Source organism: Vespa mandarinia, chromosome 1, assembly GCF_050613455.1.
Source record: "Vespa mandarinia isolate Hongniang chromosome 1, ASM5061345v1, whole genome shotgun sequence".
Classification (NCBI taxonomy): domain Eukaryota; kingdom Metazoa; phylum Arthropoda; class Insecta; order Hymenoptera; family Vespidae; genus Vespa; species Vespa mandarinia.
The window spans coordinates 6,553,463-6,570,030 of record NC_140810.1 but is presented as its reverse complement, the minus strand read 5'-3'; the positions used below and the strand labels follow the sequence as shown (position 1 = coordinate 6,570,030).

At 31.6% G+C, this 16,568-nt stretch overlaps 3 protein-coding genes across 11 annotated transcripts in view; 1 reads left to right on the top strand and 2 right to left on the bottom strand.

The window, feature by feature from the left end:
* The window catches only part of LOC118447044 (receptor-type guanylate cyclase Gyc76C), a 73,826-nt gene extending 63,668 nt beyond the window's left edge, over positions 1-10,158 (top strand). For all 8 annotated transcript variants that reach the window (XM_035878451.2, XM_035878449.2, XM_035878448.2 and 5 more), the window contains 16 exons: positions 3,723-4,029; positions 4,329-4,475; positions 4,662-4,855; positions 4,973-5,132; positions 5,289-5,443; positions 5,818-6,105; positions 6,265-6,525; positions 6,596-6,667; positions 6,755-6,923; positions 7,002-7,151; positions 7,269-7,608; positions 8,110-8,233; positions 8,309-8,407; positions 8,481-8,625; positions 8,715-8,971; positions 9,047-10,158. In XM_035878451.2, the coding sequence (XP_035734344.2) occupies positions 3,723-4,029; positions 4,329-4,475; positions 4,662-4,855; positions 4,973-5,132; positions 5,289-5,443; positions 5,818-6,105; positions 6,265-6,525; positions 6,596-6,667; positions 6,755-6,923; positions 7,002-7,151; positions 7,269-7,608; positions 8,110-8,233; positions 8,309-8,407; positions 8,481-8,625; positions 8,715-8,971; positions 9,047-9,961 (3,783 nt within the window). In that variant the 3' untranslated portion in view covers positions 9,962-10,158. The remainder of the gene's footprint in view (positions 1-3,722; positions 4,030-4,328; positions 4,476-4,661; positions 4,856-4,972; positions 5,133-5,288; positions 5,444-5,817; positions 6,106-6,264; positions 6,526-6,595; positions 6,668-6,754; positions 6,924-7,001; positions 7,152-7,268; positions 7,609-8,109; positions 8,234-8,308; positions 8,408-8,480; positions 8,626-8,714; positions 8,972-9,046) is intronic.
* A 967-nt stretch (positions 10,159-11,125) lies between these two features.
* ND-B14 (NADH dehydrogenase (ubiquinone) B14 subunit) lies at positions 11,126-12,214 on the bottom strand. Its single transcript, XM_035878356.2, has 3 exons — positions 12,025-12,214; positions 11,542-11,657; positions 11,126-11,366 (listed from the first exon to the last, which is right to left on the bottom strand). The coding sequence occupies exons 1-3, from the start codon at positions 12,149-12,151 to the stop codon at positions 11,238-11,240; spliced, it is 372 nt and encodes a 123-aa protein (XP_035734249.2). The 5' UTR covers positions 12,152-12,214; the 3' UTR covers positions 11,126-11,237.
* Positions 12,215-13,083: 869 nt separating this feature from the next.
* On the bottom strand, positions 13,084-15,666 carry LOC118447013 (protein-L-isoaspartate(D-aspartate) O-methyltransferase). 2 transcript variants are annotated; one of them, XM_035878355.2, is made up of 6 exons: positions 15,404-15,666; positions 15,016-15,082; positions 14,815-14,954; positions 13,922-14,147; positions 13,498-13,583; positions 13,084-13,428 (listed from the first exon to the last, which is right to left on the bottom strand). In XM_035878355.2, the coding sequence occupies exons 2-6, from the start codon at positions 15,068-15,070 to the stop codon at positions 13,246-13,248; spliced, it is 690 nt and encodes a 229-aa protein (XP_035734248.2). In that variant the 5' UTR covers positions 15,071-15,082; positions 15,404-15,666; the 3' UTR covers positions 13,084-13,245. The 2 variants fall into 2 exon arrangements, with proteins under 2 accessions (XP_035734248.2, XP_035734246.2); XM_035878353.2 differs by having other exon boundaries at positions 15,016-15,094; positions 15,404-15,658.
* Positions 15,667-16,568: the final 902 nt, after the last annotated feature.

Sequence of the window (16,568 nt, the reverse complement as noted above, 5' to 3'; positions counted from 1 at the left end):
TATAATTAAAAATCGGTACAATTAAAATTTAATTAAAAACTACAGCAAATTTAATGATACATTATAATTTTATAATTACATATATCTAAAAATTAAAAAAAAAAAAAAAAAAAAAAAAAAAAAAAAAAAAAAATAAGATTTTAATATTCCATTCTGGATTTCCTTTAAAGTCTTCTTCTTCAGGTGCGACTTCCGTTTCGTACGAACAGGAAGGCAATCGACAAGGTCGAAAAACGTGACCAATAATATACACTCGACTTCGTAACATAACGTAACGAGTCACGATATTTAACGTTCAACCATCTATCAAACCTAAGAGATCGCTTATCTTCACTCCGAACGCATACTTCGGAGGTCATGGCATTGTAGTATCGCATTTGCCAAGCCGGAATTCGATTTCATCGAGTTCACAATTTACGTTTAGCCAGTGTTTAATGTCGTTAAATGCTTTTACTCTGCAATGACATTAATTCATTAAATTATAGAGATTAATGTTACATTAATTGTTTCAAAAAATTTACACGATAAATTAATACACGATCGGTCGATTATTCCTATATAATTATTCATGATGACAATGTGTTCGCGATCAAATTAAACAATTCATTTTGTTTTGAATATGAATATATTCTTAAAACATATAATGTATAGAAAGCATTTGTTTACGATAATACATTTACTACAATATTTATAAATAGAATAGACGTACGCGTACACTTGTTACATACATACATATGATACAATTTTATTGATATTAACGCATAATAAAATCGATCGTATCAATATTTCAGAATTCATAATACCATAAAATATCAGCATAATAAACAATCGTCCATTACTTGGTAAGATTTCAAAGATCAAGAGATTTCACATCGATAGATCGTTCGATCGATCATGTGACGCAGTTTGAATCGATCTCCTCGCCTCCGCAAACGAGCAGTAAGATTCCTCGATTGTTTTTTGAACGGTCGCGGAGACGCGTTGCACAACTCAAAGACGAATACAACTTGGACGTGAGAGAAGATAGATAAAGGGAGTGCACGAATGAGAGAGAAAGAGAGAGAGAGAGAGAGAGAGAGAGAGAGAAAGAGAGAGAGAAGGAGAGAAGAGAGAAACCCGTCCGTTGTGTGTAGCACGTTGGAGATCTCGACTCTCGAGCTCCCTCAAGGTGGTCTCGTCTAAATATAGCCGAGTGGAGCTCAGAATAACACCACGTCGAGCCGGCAATGACCAAAGCCCACCTCACCTCGTCGACGAAGCAGGATAAACCGACCAAGCGGGTCACTTTCATACACTTCGATCGATCTTCAAAATCGCACAACATACAAACGCGATACAAGTTATGAAAACGATCGATCGATCAATCGGCCTTTGACAACATTCAGAATCATTCGTAAAAGTTATCGAAAATATTCTAATATCTAATTGATTTTATTAATGAGATAGATTTAATAGATCTCGAATAATATTAAACAGTAGGATAAAATTATGTTATAATTTACCATTAAAATATTACTTTCTTTAATTAGTAACTTTATAATGTATACATATATACATAATTTTATATATATTTTATTTATGATATTATTATTAAGATAATAATTATATTATATATATGTAATTATATTTAATTACATATATGTTTATATAAGCCTTGAGTTAATTTTTAATTTGCTTAATAAAAAGTAATATCTAAAATCACTTTTTTTAATCAATTATAATCATATTATAGAACTATTGATTGCAAAAAAAAAAAAAGTAATTTTTAATGTCACTTATTTACTATATAAATTAATCGAAGAATGCCTGAAAAAAAATATCGAATATATGATCTTCGATTATCATATAAATAAAATATGCAATATTTATACAATTAATAATAGAACATAGACATATAAACAACATGTAAATCTTTATATTTGTAATGGTACTTCCTCTCCGTAGGAGCAACGTCAAAGTCAATTGCGAACTGAGCGCGTTGTTTTACGCGTCGATTACAATGATTTCACCGTCACGGCGGTATGCGTCGTGTCAATTTAGTTCTCGCATAGCATTAGAACTGAGAACAAGCTACCACCGGCTGCAATTTCTGTGCTGCTACGTTTAACATATAATCATTCACTTTACCGTTTTACAGAACCAAATCGTTACGGTTCGCGAGATTTTCTTGATCCTCGATTTGAAATTTTCTGTCATCGTGATGGCTCAAAGGAGCGAAAGTTAGTCATTGTAGAAAACTGATAGATATTAGATAGAAAATCTCTCAAGATAGAGATGTTACGTATGTACGTAATACATTTATAAATACATACTATACTATCAATATATTTTATCAGTTTTATTTATTGATTCTCTTTATTTATAAATTTATAATAATTGTATGCTATGTTAAAAACCTTTTTAATTATAATTATGCATATAATTATACATACATATATATATATATATATATATATATATATATGCATAATTCTGAAATTGATGATATCGCGATACAATATAAATTTTTTATCATAGAAAAATAATAGAGAAGGATAGAAAAAATATAAAGAAGAAATTAGATATTCATTGTCCAACATACATACATACATATGTACGTACATATATATATATATATATATATATATATATATATGTATAACATATATACACTTTTGAAGAAGAACTGACCCTCAGTTGTCACGTTTAATTTATATGTTAATGAGCGGCATGTCACATTTCAGGCAGTACGAAGAGCAACTCGCGGTACAGCCGCCACCGCCACCCGTTCGTTCGCTCGCCCGTTCATTCCACTCTCCTCTTGCCCCTCCTTCCTTGCACGCCACGAGTTTATATTTAACTCGCGCCACACACCATGGTACCAGGCGCAGCCCACTTTGCTCCGCTACGCTCTCTTTCTATCTCTTTCTCTCCCACGAGTGCATTCGACTTGCTCTCCTGGCCGCTCCTCTCTTTCTCTCTCTCTCTCTCTCTCTCTCTCTCTCTCTGTCTCTCTCTCTCTCTTACTCTCTTTCTTTCTCTTTTTCTCTTTCTATGTCTCTGTCTTTGCTGGCTACATTTTTCTCTTTCTCTCTTTTTGTCTATCTTTCACCCTTTTTCTTTGTTTGTCTTTCCCTATGATTGCCGTACTCTACTTTGCACTTTATACGCTTCGAAACAATCCGGAATTCTATAAAATTCAATATTCCAAACTCAAATCTTCCACATCTCCCGATATTCCTTGCGTATCTTTGATCCAACTCGACGAATTCCACGATTATTAACTCCTCGAACTGGTTATTTACTTACTCGAGCGAGTTCGAGAGCGACGCCGATCATCACCGTTTATGACTCCATCGATTTAAAGCGATTTTCTTTTTCTCTCTCTCTTTTTTTTTCTTTTCTTTTCTTTTCTTTTTTATTTCTTTCTTTTTTTATCTCGAACGGATGAAGTCAACTTTAATTTATAAGTTTTATACAAGACTACGTCAATATATCGTGGATTTTTCAATCTATTTTATTTGTTAAATCTCATTGTGAAAATGTTTATAAAAATTTATTTATTTACGGTTAAATCTTTCCATATGTTTGTTCTTAGTAATGATTAAATGCGTTAGAAGAATGTATCGATTTATATTATACATATATAAAAAGAAAAAAAAAAAAAAAAAAGAATGAAGTAAACATTCATGTCATTCACTAGTTGGATTCAATATGATCTAGAAATCAATTTATTGTTACAGAAATGTTCGGACTATAAAGCTTCGAAAGTGAACACCTTTGCAAGAACGGAGCCGCCGGATACGCAAGTTACGAAGTCAGTGATAGCTCTTCTACTCCATTACGGCTGGAACAAATTCACGATTATAACGGAAATCGCCTGGTCGACGGTAGCTCGTTCGCTCGAAGAACAGGCGACGAAGCACAATCTGACGGTGAATCACTACAGGACCGTCGAGGATCGTCATACTTGCTGCGAGGAGAGGCTACCGTGCTGTCAAGTCAGCATATGGTTCCAACTTATACAAGAGACCAAAAATATGACGAGAAGTCAGTCCACATTATGTTTTTTTTTTCTTTTCTTTTCTTTAAATTTTACGATACCATAATTTTTTGTTTTTTTTTTTGTTTCTGCCAAATTTTTTCACGATCATACCTCGAACGAGTATAGATAATTCGTACGATATTCTCAAATTTCTTTAATTATTTTTCATAAATTTCATAAAAATTATTAATAAATTTCAATTAAAAATTAATAAAATCGTTAATTAAATAATTCGATTAATTACAAAACAAATTTAATCTTCAATAAAATCAATCAATGAAAAATTTCATATCGATTGTTGCAGTATATATCTTTTTGGGTACCGCTATATCTCTGATAGATATGATGAATTCGATGATGAATCAAAGGTTACTGGATAACGGGGAATACATGGTCATACACGTGGACATGATGACATATTCACCACGAGAAGCACAAAAGTACTTATGGAGTTAGTATGCCTATTATCCAAGCGACCTTCTTCAAAATTAAATCTTCAAGCGACACATCTTTTTTTTCGACAAAAAGAAAAAAAAAAAAAGAAAGAGAAACAAAATCTTCAAATCGTATAGAAATACTATTTGGAATGAATTAAATTATTACATCATAATTAATCTATTTACTTAAATCTTTTCAGAACCGGAACATCTCGATAGCATGGAAAATTGTCTCGAACCGAAGGATTTTCTGAAGAAGGCAAGATCGCTTATGGTAGTCGCTTCCACGCCACCCACACAAAATTATGAAGAATTTACGAAAAAAGTTCGAGAGTATAGCAACAAGGAACCGTTCAACTTCGTTATTCCAGAACTTCTGAGAAAGTATGAAAAGGTATTTTTAAAATATGAGTAAAGATTGCAAGGGCAAGGAAAGTGCAACGTGAGGAGATTCCTTTATCTTAAAAAAAAAAAAAAAAAAAAATTTTTTTCTTTTGCTTTTCTTTTACAGTATGTCTCTATCCACGCGGCGTATCTTTACGATTCGGTGAAGCTATATGCTCGAGCACTGGATCAACTTATACGAGATCAACCGGAACATAATCTTCACGATATCGCTAGTAATGGAACGCAGATAATAGAGACGATCATAAAAAATCACACGTATCAAAGTAAGTACGTATGATCTGATAATCGAGACTCGAATACTATTTTGTTTTCTTTCTTTCTTTCAATCCAATTGAATCTAAAAGATTTTCTCCATGTTTAAAATTTTCTCATTTTATCAATGTATACTTTATTTTACATACAATTGTCGTTGCCCATAGGTGTAAGCGGTGCAACAATAAAGTTGGATAAGTTTGGAGATTCGGAGGGAAACTTTTCGGTGCTAGCTCTGAAGAAGGATCCCTTTCGTTTCAACAACTTTTCCTGCGATTATCAAATGAAACCTGTGGGACAGTTTCAACAGGGTGAAACTCTAGTGAGTGAGTTGTTTAATAGCATTCGTGCGAATCATTCTTTTACATGTAATAATAATGAAGCAAAAAAAAAAAAAGAAAACAGAAACATATTAATATATAAAAGAAATATGTATGAACAAGTCATTCTCTCTCTCTTTTTCTCTCTTTCTCTCTCTCTCTCTCTCTCTCTCTCTTTCTTTCTTTCTCTCTCTCTCTCTCTCTCTCTCTCTCTTTCTTTCTTTCTCTCTCTCTCTCTCTCTCTCTCTCTCTCTCTCTTTCTTTCTCTCTCTCTCTCTCTCTCTCTTTCTTTCTTTCTTTCTTTCTTTCTTTCTCTCTCTCTTTCTCTCTCTCCACCTATATTTAACTAGTATTAAAGTATATTTATCTCATGTAGGTATACAGACCATCGGAGTCTATGGATTGGCCAGGTAAAAACAAGCCGGAAGCCGAGCCTGGTTGTGGTTTTCTCAACGAGCACTGTCCCAAAGATGATACTCATCTTCGTAGTATCGTTGCTGCCGGTGTCCTCGCTGTTTTATTATTCTGCGCCGCTGTGATCACGATGAGCATCTATCGAAGATGGAAGATCGAACAGGAGATCGAAGGTTTGCTCTGGAAGATAGATCCAGGCGAGATACATGGCTATCCTCATCTCGATAATATGATGTCTTCCCCTAGTAAGGTCAGTGAATTTATTTTATTATTCGAATATATTTCTTTCAAGAGAATATTGACAATTTATATTTAACAATTATATATTATAATGTAATTAAATTTGTTTATGTGTGTGTGTCTGTGTATAGATATATATTTATTCAATAATTTTTATGTTCGCTTATAGTTAAGTTTAGTTAGTGCAATGTCTTACGAGTCGAGATGTGGCGGTCAAGTATTCGCACAAACTGGCCATTACCACGGCGTAATGGTGCGAATAAAGGAGTTAAAGTTTTCAAAGAAGAAGGATATATCGCGTGATGTCATGAAGGAGATGCGTATTCTTCGTGAAATTAGACACGGTAATCTAAATTCATTCATCGGTGCGTGTGTAGAACCGATGAGAATCTTGCTGATTACCGATTATTGTGCCAAAGGAAGTCTTTATGTGAGTATCAAATATGGTGCTTATTTAATCTTGTTAGTCATTTAATTATCGTTATTTCCAACTTTTTTAGGACATCATCGAGAACGAAGATATAAAATTAGATGATATGTTCATTGCGTCGTTAGTTCACGATCTCATTAAGGTAAGCGATCTCTTTGATGGCCAGCGTTCTATTGGTTCTGTGCTACGCTATCGTAGAGTGATTTTAGAAATGATTTCTGTCGTATAGGGTATGCTTTACATTCACGAGTCATCAGTGCTAGTCTGTCACGGTAATCTAAAGTCTTCCAATTGCGTGGTGACTTCACGTTGGGTACTCCAAGTTTCTGATTTTGGTTTACACGATATGCGTCACTGTGCCGAGTCTGACAGCATTGGAGAACATCAGTATTATCGAAGTAAGTTAAATCTATTTAAAGCAAATAAGAAAACTTCATTTGACGAAGATTATTCAACGTTTAATTCTCTTTTTTAAGACCTGTTTTGGAAAGCCCCTGAGTTGCTGAGAAATCCTAATGCACCGATCAGAGGCACTCAGGAAGGAGATATTTACTCTTTTGCTATTATACTGTTTGAAATAATTGGACGTAAGGGACCGTACGGAGGTGTTAATTTGGAACCCAAAGGTAATTATAACGTAATTATAAAGAGATTTTAAACTGTAGTGACAGTCTTTCGTTAATCGGCATTTGCCAAAAGGTATAGCTGCAGAAAAATAAATATGACCGTTAACAAATTGACAGAAATCATAGACCGAGTGAAAAGGTTCCCAGAAGATGGTGAACCATCGTTTAGACCTAACGTAGAGATACTGTCCGAGTCTGAGGCAGATTGTGCTGAGTATATCGTTAGTACTATAACCGACTGTTGGGCGGAAAGTCCAGAACTTAGGCCAGACTTCAAAGCAATAAGGACAAGATTAAAGAAAATGAAAGCTGGTTGGCATCGTAATATAATGGACCAAATGATGGATATGATGGAGAAATATGCGAACAATCTCGAAGATCTAGTCAATGAACGTACACGTTTACTTTTCGAGGAGAAACAAAAAACTGAAGACCTGCTACATAGAATGTTACCTGAGTGAGTCTTATTTGCAATATTTTCTTCCTATTTATTATTTGCAATATTTCTATATATATTATATATTTGTATCATCATTAATCGTTTGAGTGTCACGGATTTTTTCCAATCGAAAATTGCCAAACGGCTCGATAGCGTTTGTCATTCCGCATCCAAAAATCCCAAGGAGCAGGATTGCGCTCTTTTCTATTTATATATGATAATTCTCATTAATATAAATATATATTTCATTATTATTTTTTATAGTCTATTCTATATTATTTAGTTCATTATATTATTATAGTAATGGTTGTTTATAAGGATAAAAACGTGTACACCTACAAAGTGTAATATTATTGCAATTTTATTTTAATTTATCTAAGACTAAACGGTAACCATCGACAGAAACCGGGCTTGTGTGATTTTTGGATATAGAACAAAAAAAAAAACGTGATCGCGCCGTTTGGCACTCAAAAATGATTAATAGATATTCTCATACATTTTTTGTTTAATTTTATTCAGGCCGGTTGCCAATTGTTTAACAAACGGTATAGGAGTAGAACCTGAAGCGTTTGATTTGGTAACCATATATTTCAGCGACATTGTTGGTTTCACAGCGATGTCGGCAGAAAGTACGCCGTTCCAAGTACGTATAAAATAATTCAACTATTCTTAATTTCATCTTATATCGTAATTAACAAATTTTACATTCTTTCTTCAGGTGGTAAACTTTCTCAACGATCTGTATACTCTGTTCGATCGCATAATCAAAGGATACGATGTGTACAAAGTAGAAACTATAGGAGATGCCTACATGGTTGTAAGTACGATATATTAAGTTATTAAATTTATTAATGAATATCTCAATTTCATGATTTACTATTTTTAATTAGGTATCAGGATTACCTTTAAAAAATGGAAACCGACATGCCGGAGAAATAGCATCGATGTCCTTGGAATTACTTAATGCTGTTAAGCATCACACTATAGCTCACCGTCCTCAGGAAACTCTTAAACTTCGTATTGGAATTCACACAGGTAAAATAAAACGTGTAACGAGTAATAAATATTTCCTATTGAAATTCATGTAAATTAAATAATATAATATATATTTTTTAAAAATGCAGGCCCTGTAGTCGCAGGTGTAGTAGGATTAACAATGCCTAGATATTGTTTATTTGGCGATACGGTGAATACTGCGTCAAGAATGGAATCAAACGGTGAACCATTACGTATTCACATAAGTAGTCAGTGCAAGGATGCTTTGGATAAGATAGGTGGTTACATTATTGAGGAACGTGGTTTGGTGAATATGAAGGGAAAAGGTGAAGTGAAAACTTATTGGCTTACAGGAGTTACGGAAAAAGCTATACAAAAAAGAGAGGTATAAAAAGAATTCGATCATTTTTCACTCAAATATTTATAAGAAGTTCATATTAAAAATATTTTATATTTACAGGTGGACGTTGGTGATCTACCACCACTTTTCTGCAGACCAAGAAGAAGTCCAAAATTAAATCCCGATTCACGTCAGGCATCGTTATTAGCTGGTTTAGGTGCTGGTAGTCGAAGACAATCAAGTGTACCACGTCCAGCTGCTGACGATTCCTCCTCACAATGCGGTGGATCAAGTCCAATACCAAGATCACTTCATGTTCGGAAATTGGAACGATCTCCACTTTGTTTAACGGATAGCTTATCAAAGACTACATTGGAAAATGTTCCACTACGGGAAGAAGCTGCAAATCGTGCCGTTAACATCAAGCTCGCTCTCGATGATTTCTTCATAGATGCTAAGCCAAAATTTCGAAAGAATGAAAGAGTATTGTCTACCATCGCATCTTCCTCAACTACTAGCGATTATCCATCTCAAATAGTTATAAGAGAATCTCGTTCGTTAGATCCTTTTCCATTCGAGGTCTATGCAAAGAGATTCGAACAAGAGAACTTTTGTTGGAAGGAACCGAAAAAGAGTTTTCGATCATTGGAAAATTGTGACAAGTGCGCACGGACCAACTCGAAAACCGATCTTACCGGTAAAGTTTTGAACAATAATTATCCGAACGGCAATATGATAATCATACCTCACACCGACATAACGTCGAACGAAGCGGAGACTCCTTTACTGATGGGTGACGAGAGTGGTTGTATAGGAGAAATATTGCCGGTGAAACGTTGGCGCTCTTTGGATCAAGTGGTACCTGCTCCCAGTACGGACAATGTGCCAGACAAAAAGTCTTCCGCACGAAATTCTATAAGAAGCTGGCTAGTAAATCTATTTAATGGTAATGGTTTACGCAACAGCGATGTTTCTTTAAGAAGGGGTGTTATTGCTGGATACGATATACAGTCAGAGCGTGAGAGTATAGTTTGAATGAATTGTTTTTTTTTTTATTATCCTTACTACGCTTCTCCTTCTTAAAAGGAAACAAGTTTATGATGATATAATAGAAGAATCTTGTATATCGCGAACGAGTGTATAATGTATATTATGTTTATGAGTCATAAGCATGATTAATTGTTGCCATGTTTTTTTAGATTATGTACGTGAAATTTATATATATATGTATATATATATATATATATATATATATATATATATATATATATAAATAATACGTATATATGTATACATATATATCTACATATACATTTATATGTATGTATGCATGTATGTATATATATATGTGCGTGTGAAAGTTACCGACAATGTATATTTTTATTACCTAGATATTTTATAATTCGTACTATATAAATTGTGCGTCAGCGTCGATGCCGAAAGTGACTTACGTAGCGCAGGACTGTTGCCTTGCCTATTAAGATTTTTAATCCGAGTACGTAATGAGGACAGACAAGAAATTATTTTATAAATATCGTTCTAACCAAAGTGTAAAGATGCGTGAGATCGTTCAGATCTCTTATGAGTTAGCATAATAAAACTTCTCGCGTAGAAGGAAATGAGCTAACGCAGCTGGAGTATACGTACGTCTTCCGCATACATCGTTCAATTTGCTCCATGCTCATGTTTAAAGTATGTACATATGGTGTGTGTACGTAAATACCTGCATACGTATGTACATATATATATATATATATATATATATATATATATATATATATATATATACATGTATATGTATGTACACACTCGTGTATATGTATATGTATCTATAATTTTAAACCCGTTCACTGAAGGAAGCAAATTATCTGTATGGCTGTGAAAAGTGAACTAGATTGTACCTAAGGTGCTTAGTAATATATGATGTTGTCAAATGTACATAACTGAACAATAATATATCGATGAAAAAAAAAGTGTGAATTAAAGATAATTATTACCTTATGTAAAAAATATATACCTATTCAGTTAGAAAGTGTAACGTAATAGACAATATTCCCTTATATAAAAGATAGATTAAAAATTTGAAAATTTTTAAATAATACATAATACATAAATAATACATAATTAATAATACAATGTTTTTTTTTATAAATAGCAGCAAGATATTCTTTATTTTAATATTTTTTGAAGAGATACATTGGTATCTGATCTAATAAATTTGTTATGTATTTACATAAATTATATAGAATTTTAAGTTTAATCACTATAACCATTACTTAAAATTTACTACCATTATAAATATTTGATCATATTATTCATGACCAGCATAAAATTTGCCCAAGAAATCTTCTGGTTTTGGATTATATGTGTCTTTAAAATAATTTAAAAGATTTCCTGTAGGTTTCCAAATATTTACTACCTCCTCCAATTCCATATGACCCTAATAAAATAATTTATTATATTCCTTTTATTAAAAAAGTCACAAACTAAGATTATTAAAGCATTCTTTTGTTTCATTAAAAATTGTAGTCATTACAATATTTCACAATTAAATATTAATAATATAATGTGAAATAATATCAATATAAAAAGTATAACACATAAACTATTATTACCTTGATTACAAGTAAGTCGATTACTCTCACGTCTGTTACGTACTTATTCTTTAGAAACTCCGAGTGTAGTTTTTTTAAACATTGCTTCTGTGTATATGGTATATCGTAATCAACAACTGTAATATAAATAAGAATTTTTACATAAATACATTTTTTATAACTGCTTAAAAAAGTATTATGTCTTAAAATATACTTAAAGAAGTGTCATATTTATGTACGCTTACATAAGAAGTTACTTGAATTCCTGACATTAAAAGTAAAAAAAAGTTTACACTATCTAATGAAAGAATTATTCACGTTAAATTTAATATAATCGAAACAAATACAAAATTTCACTTTGGATCGTTTTTAATCATTCTTTTAGTTATGAGTATTTTCAGGTTAAGTAATACAATAGATTAAATTAATAGATTATTTTCAGGTTAAGTAATAAAATAGATTAAATACAAATATAAATAAGTAGACAAAAAAATGTTTACATACTTATAAGAGGAATTTGTCTACACCAAGCCCTATAAAGGGCTAAAACTTTCTTACGCGCTTCAGCATGATTAGAAGACAAAATAGGTCGAGCTTGAAGAGTAATCCGCGTAACCGAGGACGAAGCCATTTTGAATACTACGCATTCAAAGTAATAATAATTTTAAAAGGATGTAGTTACTAAAACGACGTCCATTAAATATTTAATGATCAATCTATACAATCATTTTGCTTATATTGATATATATTTGTCACGTTAATTTTCTTGTTTTTTAAAAATAAAAAATGTATTTGTGATGAATTAGCTTAAAAAAATTATTAAGTTATTTCACATAGTTCATAAATAGATGTCACTACATTTATTATTTAAATAATATATATTAAAAATCAATCGTTTATTATATTAATTATACGAATATAAAATATTAATCTAAATTTTATATAAGTTCGTATATATTTTATATAGTTCATGCTACAATTGATCTGCGCATGCGCATTGATAAATTTAACCTTATTTTTCGTTAATAGTGCCATTAGATGTCACCTTTGTGCAATTTTTCAAGGCGCTTCATTTATTTGATAGAAAAACGATGCCAATCGAAATTATAAGTATATGTGTATATTTATTGTTTTTATTTCAGAGTAAATACGACATTCATATAGGATAAAAGTTTAATTCGTTTTGTTCCTTCATTTATAATTATTTATAATTATTTTATTCTTAATAATTTATCGCGTAGAAATATTATATTCTCGTTTATTTATAATTTTACACATTTTGTTATCTACAAAGTTAGTTTCTATACGCAGCAATCTTCTTGTATATTTATATAATTGTAATATAACACAAGTACTGTTGAACTAATCGGCTGCATTCATGTAAATTATTAAGTTTAGAAAACTTTGTTAAATTATATTCGAAAGATAGTCGAGTAACACATTAATCAATATTTTGAATTGTCAAATAATTTTTTGAACGATATCTTGAATTAGGAATATTTTAATTTCTTTGTCGTATATTTTAGAAATTAATGTCATAAGGAATAAGCATAACACTTAGAGTGTAAGTAAAATATATTTTATTAATATATCATTAGTTAAAAAGGGGCAACTACTTCTATAATTTGTTTATGCATAAAACAAAGTAGCACAGTGGTTCCAATATCAACGATTACTAGTAAGCATGTTGCTATCTTAAATTTGTAGCAAAGCTTACTAAGTACTTTAGTTACGCAATTGTGTACTAGGATCAGTTAGAGGAACGTATGAAACTTGCATTAGCTTCTGTTTTGTAGTAGATCCATCTGCATGCTTATCCACTTGTAGTAGATCTTGAAATCTTTGGAAACCTTCAATGGCAACTACAGGGCAGATAAGACGACCTCCAGGAGCTAGCTGGTCTACCAACTACAGATATGCAAAATTGTAATAATCAAATATATAGAACATAGACATTTCTTCTTTATTTTTTCATACCTGTTGTGGAAGGGTTTCAGCCGCAGCTCCAACATGTATAGCATTGTAAGGCCCGTCAGCATCATGTCCCAATCTGCCATCTCCCACTAGTTGCATTCACAATGATCTGTTGTTAGTCTCCAGTCTATCTTTTATGATTACAGCAAAGTCACACAGTTGATGGACAGAGTTCCGTTTGATTCTTCGTGGTAATACCTACTCCACGTGGATAGATTACGAGTTTTTCACATTTTAACTAGACTTTTATTATTTATTATCCCTTGCCTTTTTTTTTACAGATATGCCTGATTATGATAGCGAAAAACAGAAACAGTTACAAAAGGGATGTTGTTTAGTTCTCGTTATGGCTCATAATCATAATCGTATGATTTTTTTTCTTTTCCACGTAGTGACATTAGTCAAGCATTAATTTCAATAATCTTACCAATGAATTTAAGACGGCCATCTTTGAGAAAATGTGGACAGTCCTCCCGTACATTTCTTGTAGAAACTTCTATTAGCTCGGGAATATGCTCGATACCGACGACTCGTCCGCGAGGACCAACCATAAAAGCCATACAAGCTGATAAATATCCAGAACCTGAACCGACATCTAATGCCCTAGCACCATCGAAGAGTTGATCGGAGAGAATAGACAATGCATAGGCATGCTAAAACAAAGAAATAAAATCGAAATGTATCCTTTAATATGCAAAACAAAATAGATAGAATATTCAGAAAATATTTCAATCATCATATAATGTTTGTAAATATAATATTGTATAAAAAACAGGTTAATATATATGTACTCATTTACAAATGAAGTGGTTTGTATAATATATCTGGAAAATCTCCAATAACTACTAAAGATTTTTATTTAACATAACCAACAAAGAATGATAAAGGGGTTAAACTAATATCTCTGTGACGAAATGTCAGCGTTAATTCTTCTTAATATGAATCTCTAGATTATTTTTAATTTATTTAAAATGAGTTTTTAAGGAACATAAATTCACCTGAACAATTTCAGTTATCACATTTATTGAGATCTGATAAAGTAATGTGTGCTTAATCTTGATAGTGTCTTCTTGAAATGTAAATAACAAATGGAAAGGTAATCATAAGTATCAATATATTGACATTCCTTTATCTTCTTATTGGCACAGAATACTGACACAGTTGTGTCTTTAAGGACTTTATACGTCTTTATATACATTAATATAACCTTGATAAAGTATACAATGTTAATAAAATGTTATAATTTTAGTAATGTCATAATTCTGGATTTACAGAATCGAAGAAAAAAAAAAAAAAGAAAACAACCAAAAATTTACTTGCCATATGTGGAGCACTGATTGTAACGTTGTAACCAATTTTTCTAGGTCGATCAAGATATGGATCTGCTTCATGACAATATCTTGCTCTATCTACTGCAAGCATAGCAGCTTCTGCTCTAGCAGTTGCCAAAATGCCAGTTTCTAAAAACATAATTTAACTCGATATAAATTTCTTATTACTTATTAACACACATTACGTTACCTTTCAACTTGGTCACCATCTCTTGATTTGTCACACCATTGCAGTGCCATGCCATGCTCCACAAATGCTGCAATATCCACTATATATACAATATAAATTTTTTTATTAACAAAACAAGAACATTATACATTATAGAAAGTTCTGATATTGTTCAAAGAAACATAAAATATACAATTAGTAACATAAAAATAATATTATTTGAACGTCTTCATAAAAAGAAAAAGTAACCGTAACCTAACAAATATCGTACAAAATAGATATCTTTCGTTTGACACAATGCTATATCTATAATTATATACAATTTTGAACTAGAAAATAATAATTAGAGCATGTTAATATTCAAATAGAAATATAAAAAAAATATTCTTGAAAATATTACGAAACGTACCTTGTATTATTACAACTGTTTCTTGACAGTTAGCGACCCTTAGGGTGTGTTGTATCATGAATGGAAGCGAGTAGAGTGGTGGGGAGAAGAGGATCAGCTGATAGGAATGCCTTGATATCGATTTGGCCCGGGAACGACGTGAGACACACGTTTTTAATTCGTCAACGTCTCCACTTTGATCTTTCTTTTGAAGTAATTCTTAGAATAATTTCATAGTTCTCGCGAAAGTGTATCCGGAAGTCGAGTCAGGAGTTTCCGACGATCACTACGCTTTTCGTATGCGAGTTTATTTACAAAAAAAAAAATGCGAATGATTGGTATAAATACTCTCGGAAACATCAGGAAAAAGGATCATTCATGATCATTTTAGAAATTTATGTTTTTCCACAATATAAGAAAATTCCTTTCTATCTAATGATTTCATTAAAAAAAGTGTCGTTCTTCGTTTTCTTTTTATCATTCAATGATTTTTCATTGATTAAATGGTTATATTATATTACCACGTCGAAAAATATTTGTATACATTTTTAAAAAATTATTTACTATCAATACTTTTCTGTTGGATTATGCAAGATCTTCAATTGATATAAGCAAATTTGAAAAATTCAAAAGTTCTCGTTTAAATCGCATAAATCTATATAAATCATAAGTTTGGAAAAAAAAGACCATTGTGTATCATGCGAGTGTTTGGAAATTTTAACGAGATACTTACATTCTCTCACACCAGTATTCATTCGTTAAAATTAACCATAAATGTGTCGTAAATAATCGTTGTAGAGTAACTCATAAATTAAACTTTTTCCGAGATACTGTGGAAAGATTTAATGATAAATCATCATTGCTGGAGATTTTTTAAACGAATTGATTTAAAACAAGCACCATAAGATCTTCCGCGTTCGTATGTTATGAATTCGTGACGATCGGAGATGTCTGGAAACGTTGAGAAGGAAAAAAAAAAGAATAAGAAGAAAAAGAAAAAGAAGGAAGAAAAAAAAATCTACGATTTTAAAACAAATAATTTATAAGATATTAGCCAAACATGAAATGTTTGATTTAAAAGATAACGAATATTTGCTATCGTCTAATTTTTAATATGCTTTACAATTAGAATTTTTTTATTTTTAATTTCGTATTACTAATATAGACTTTGTAAATATATCAAAGT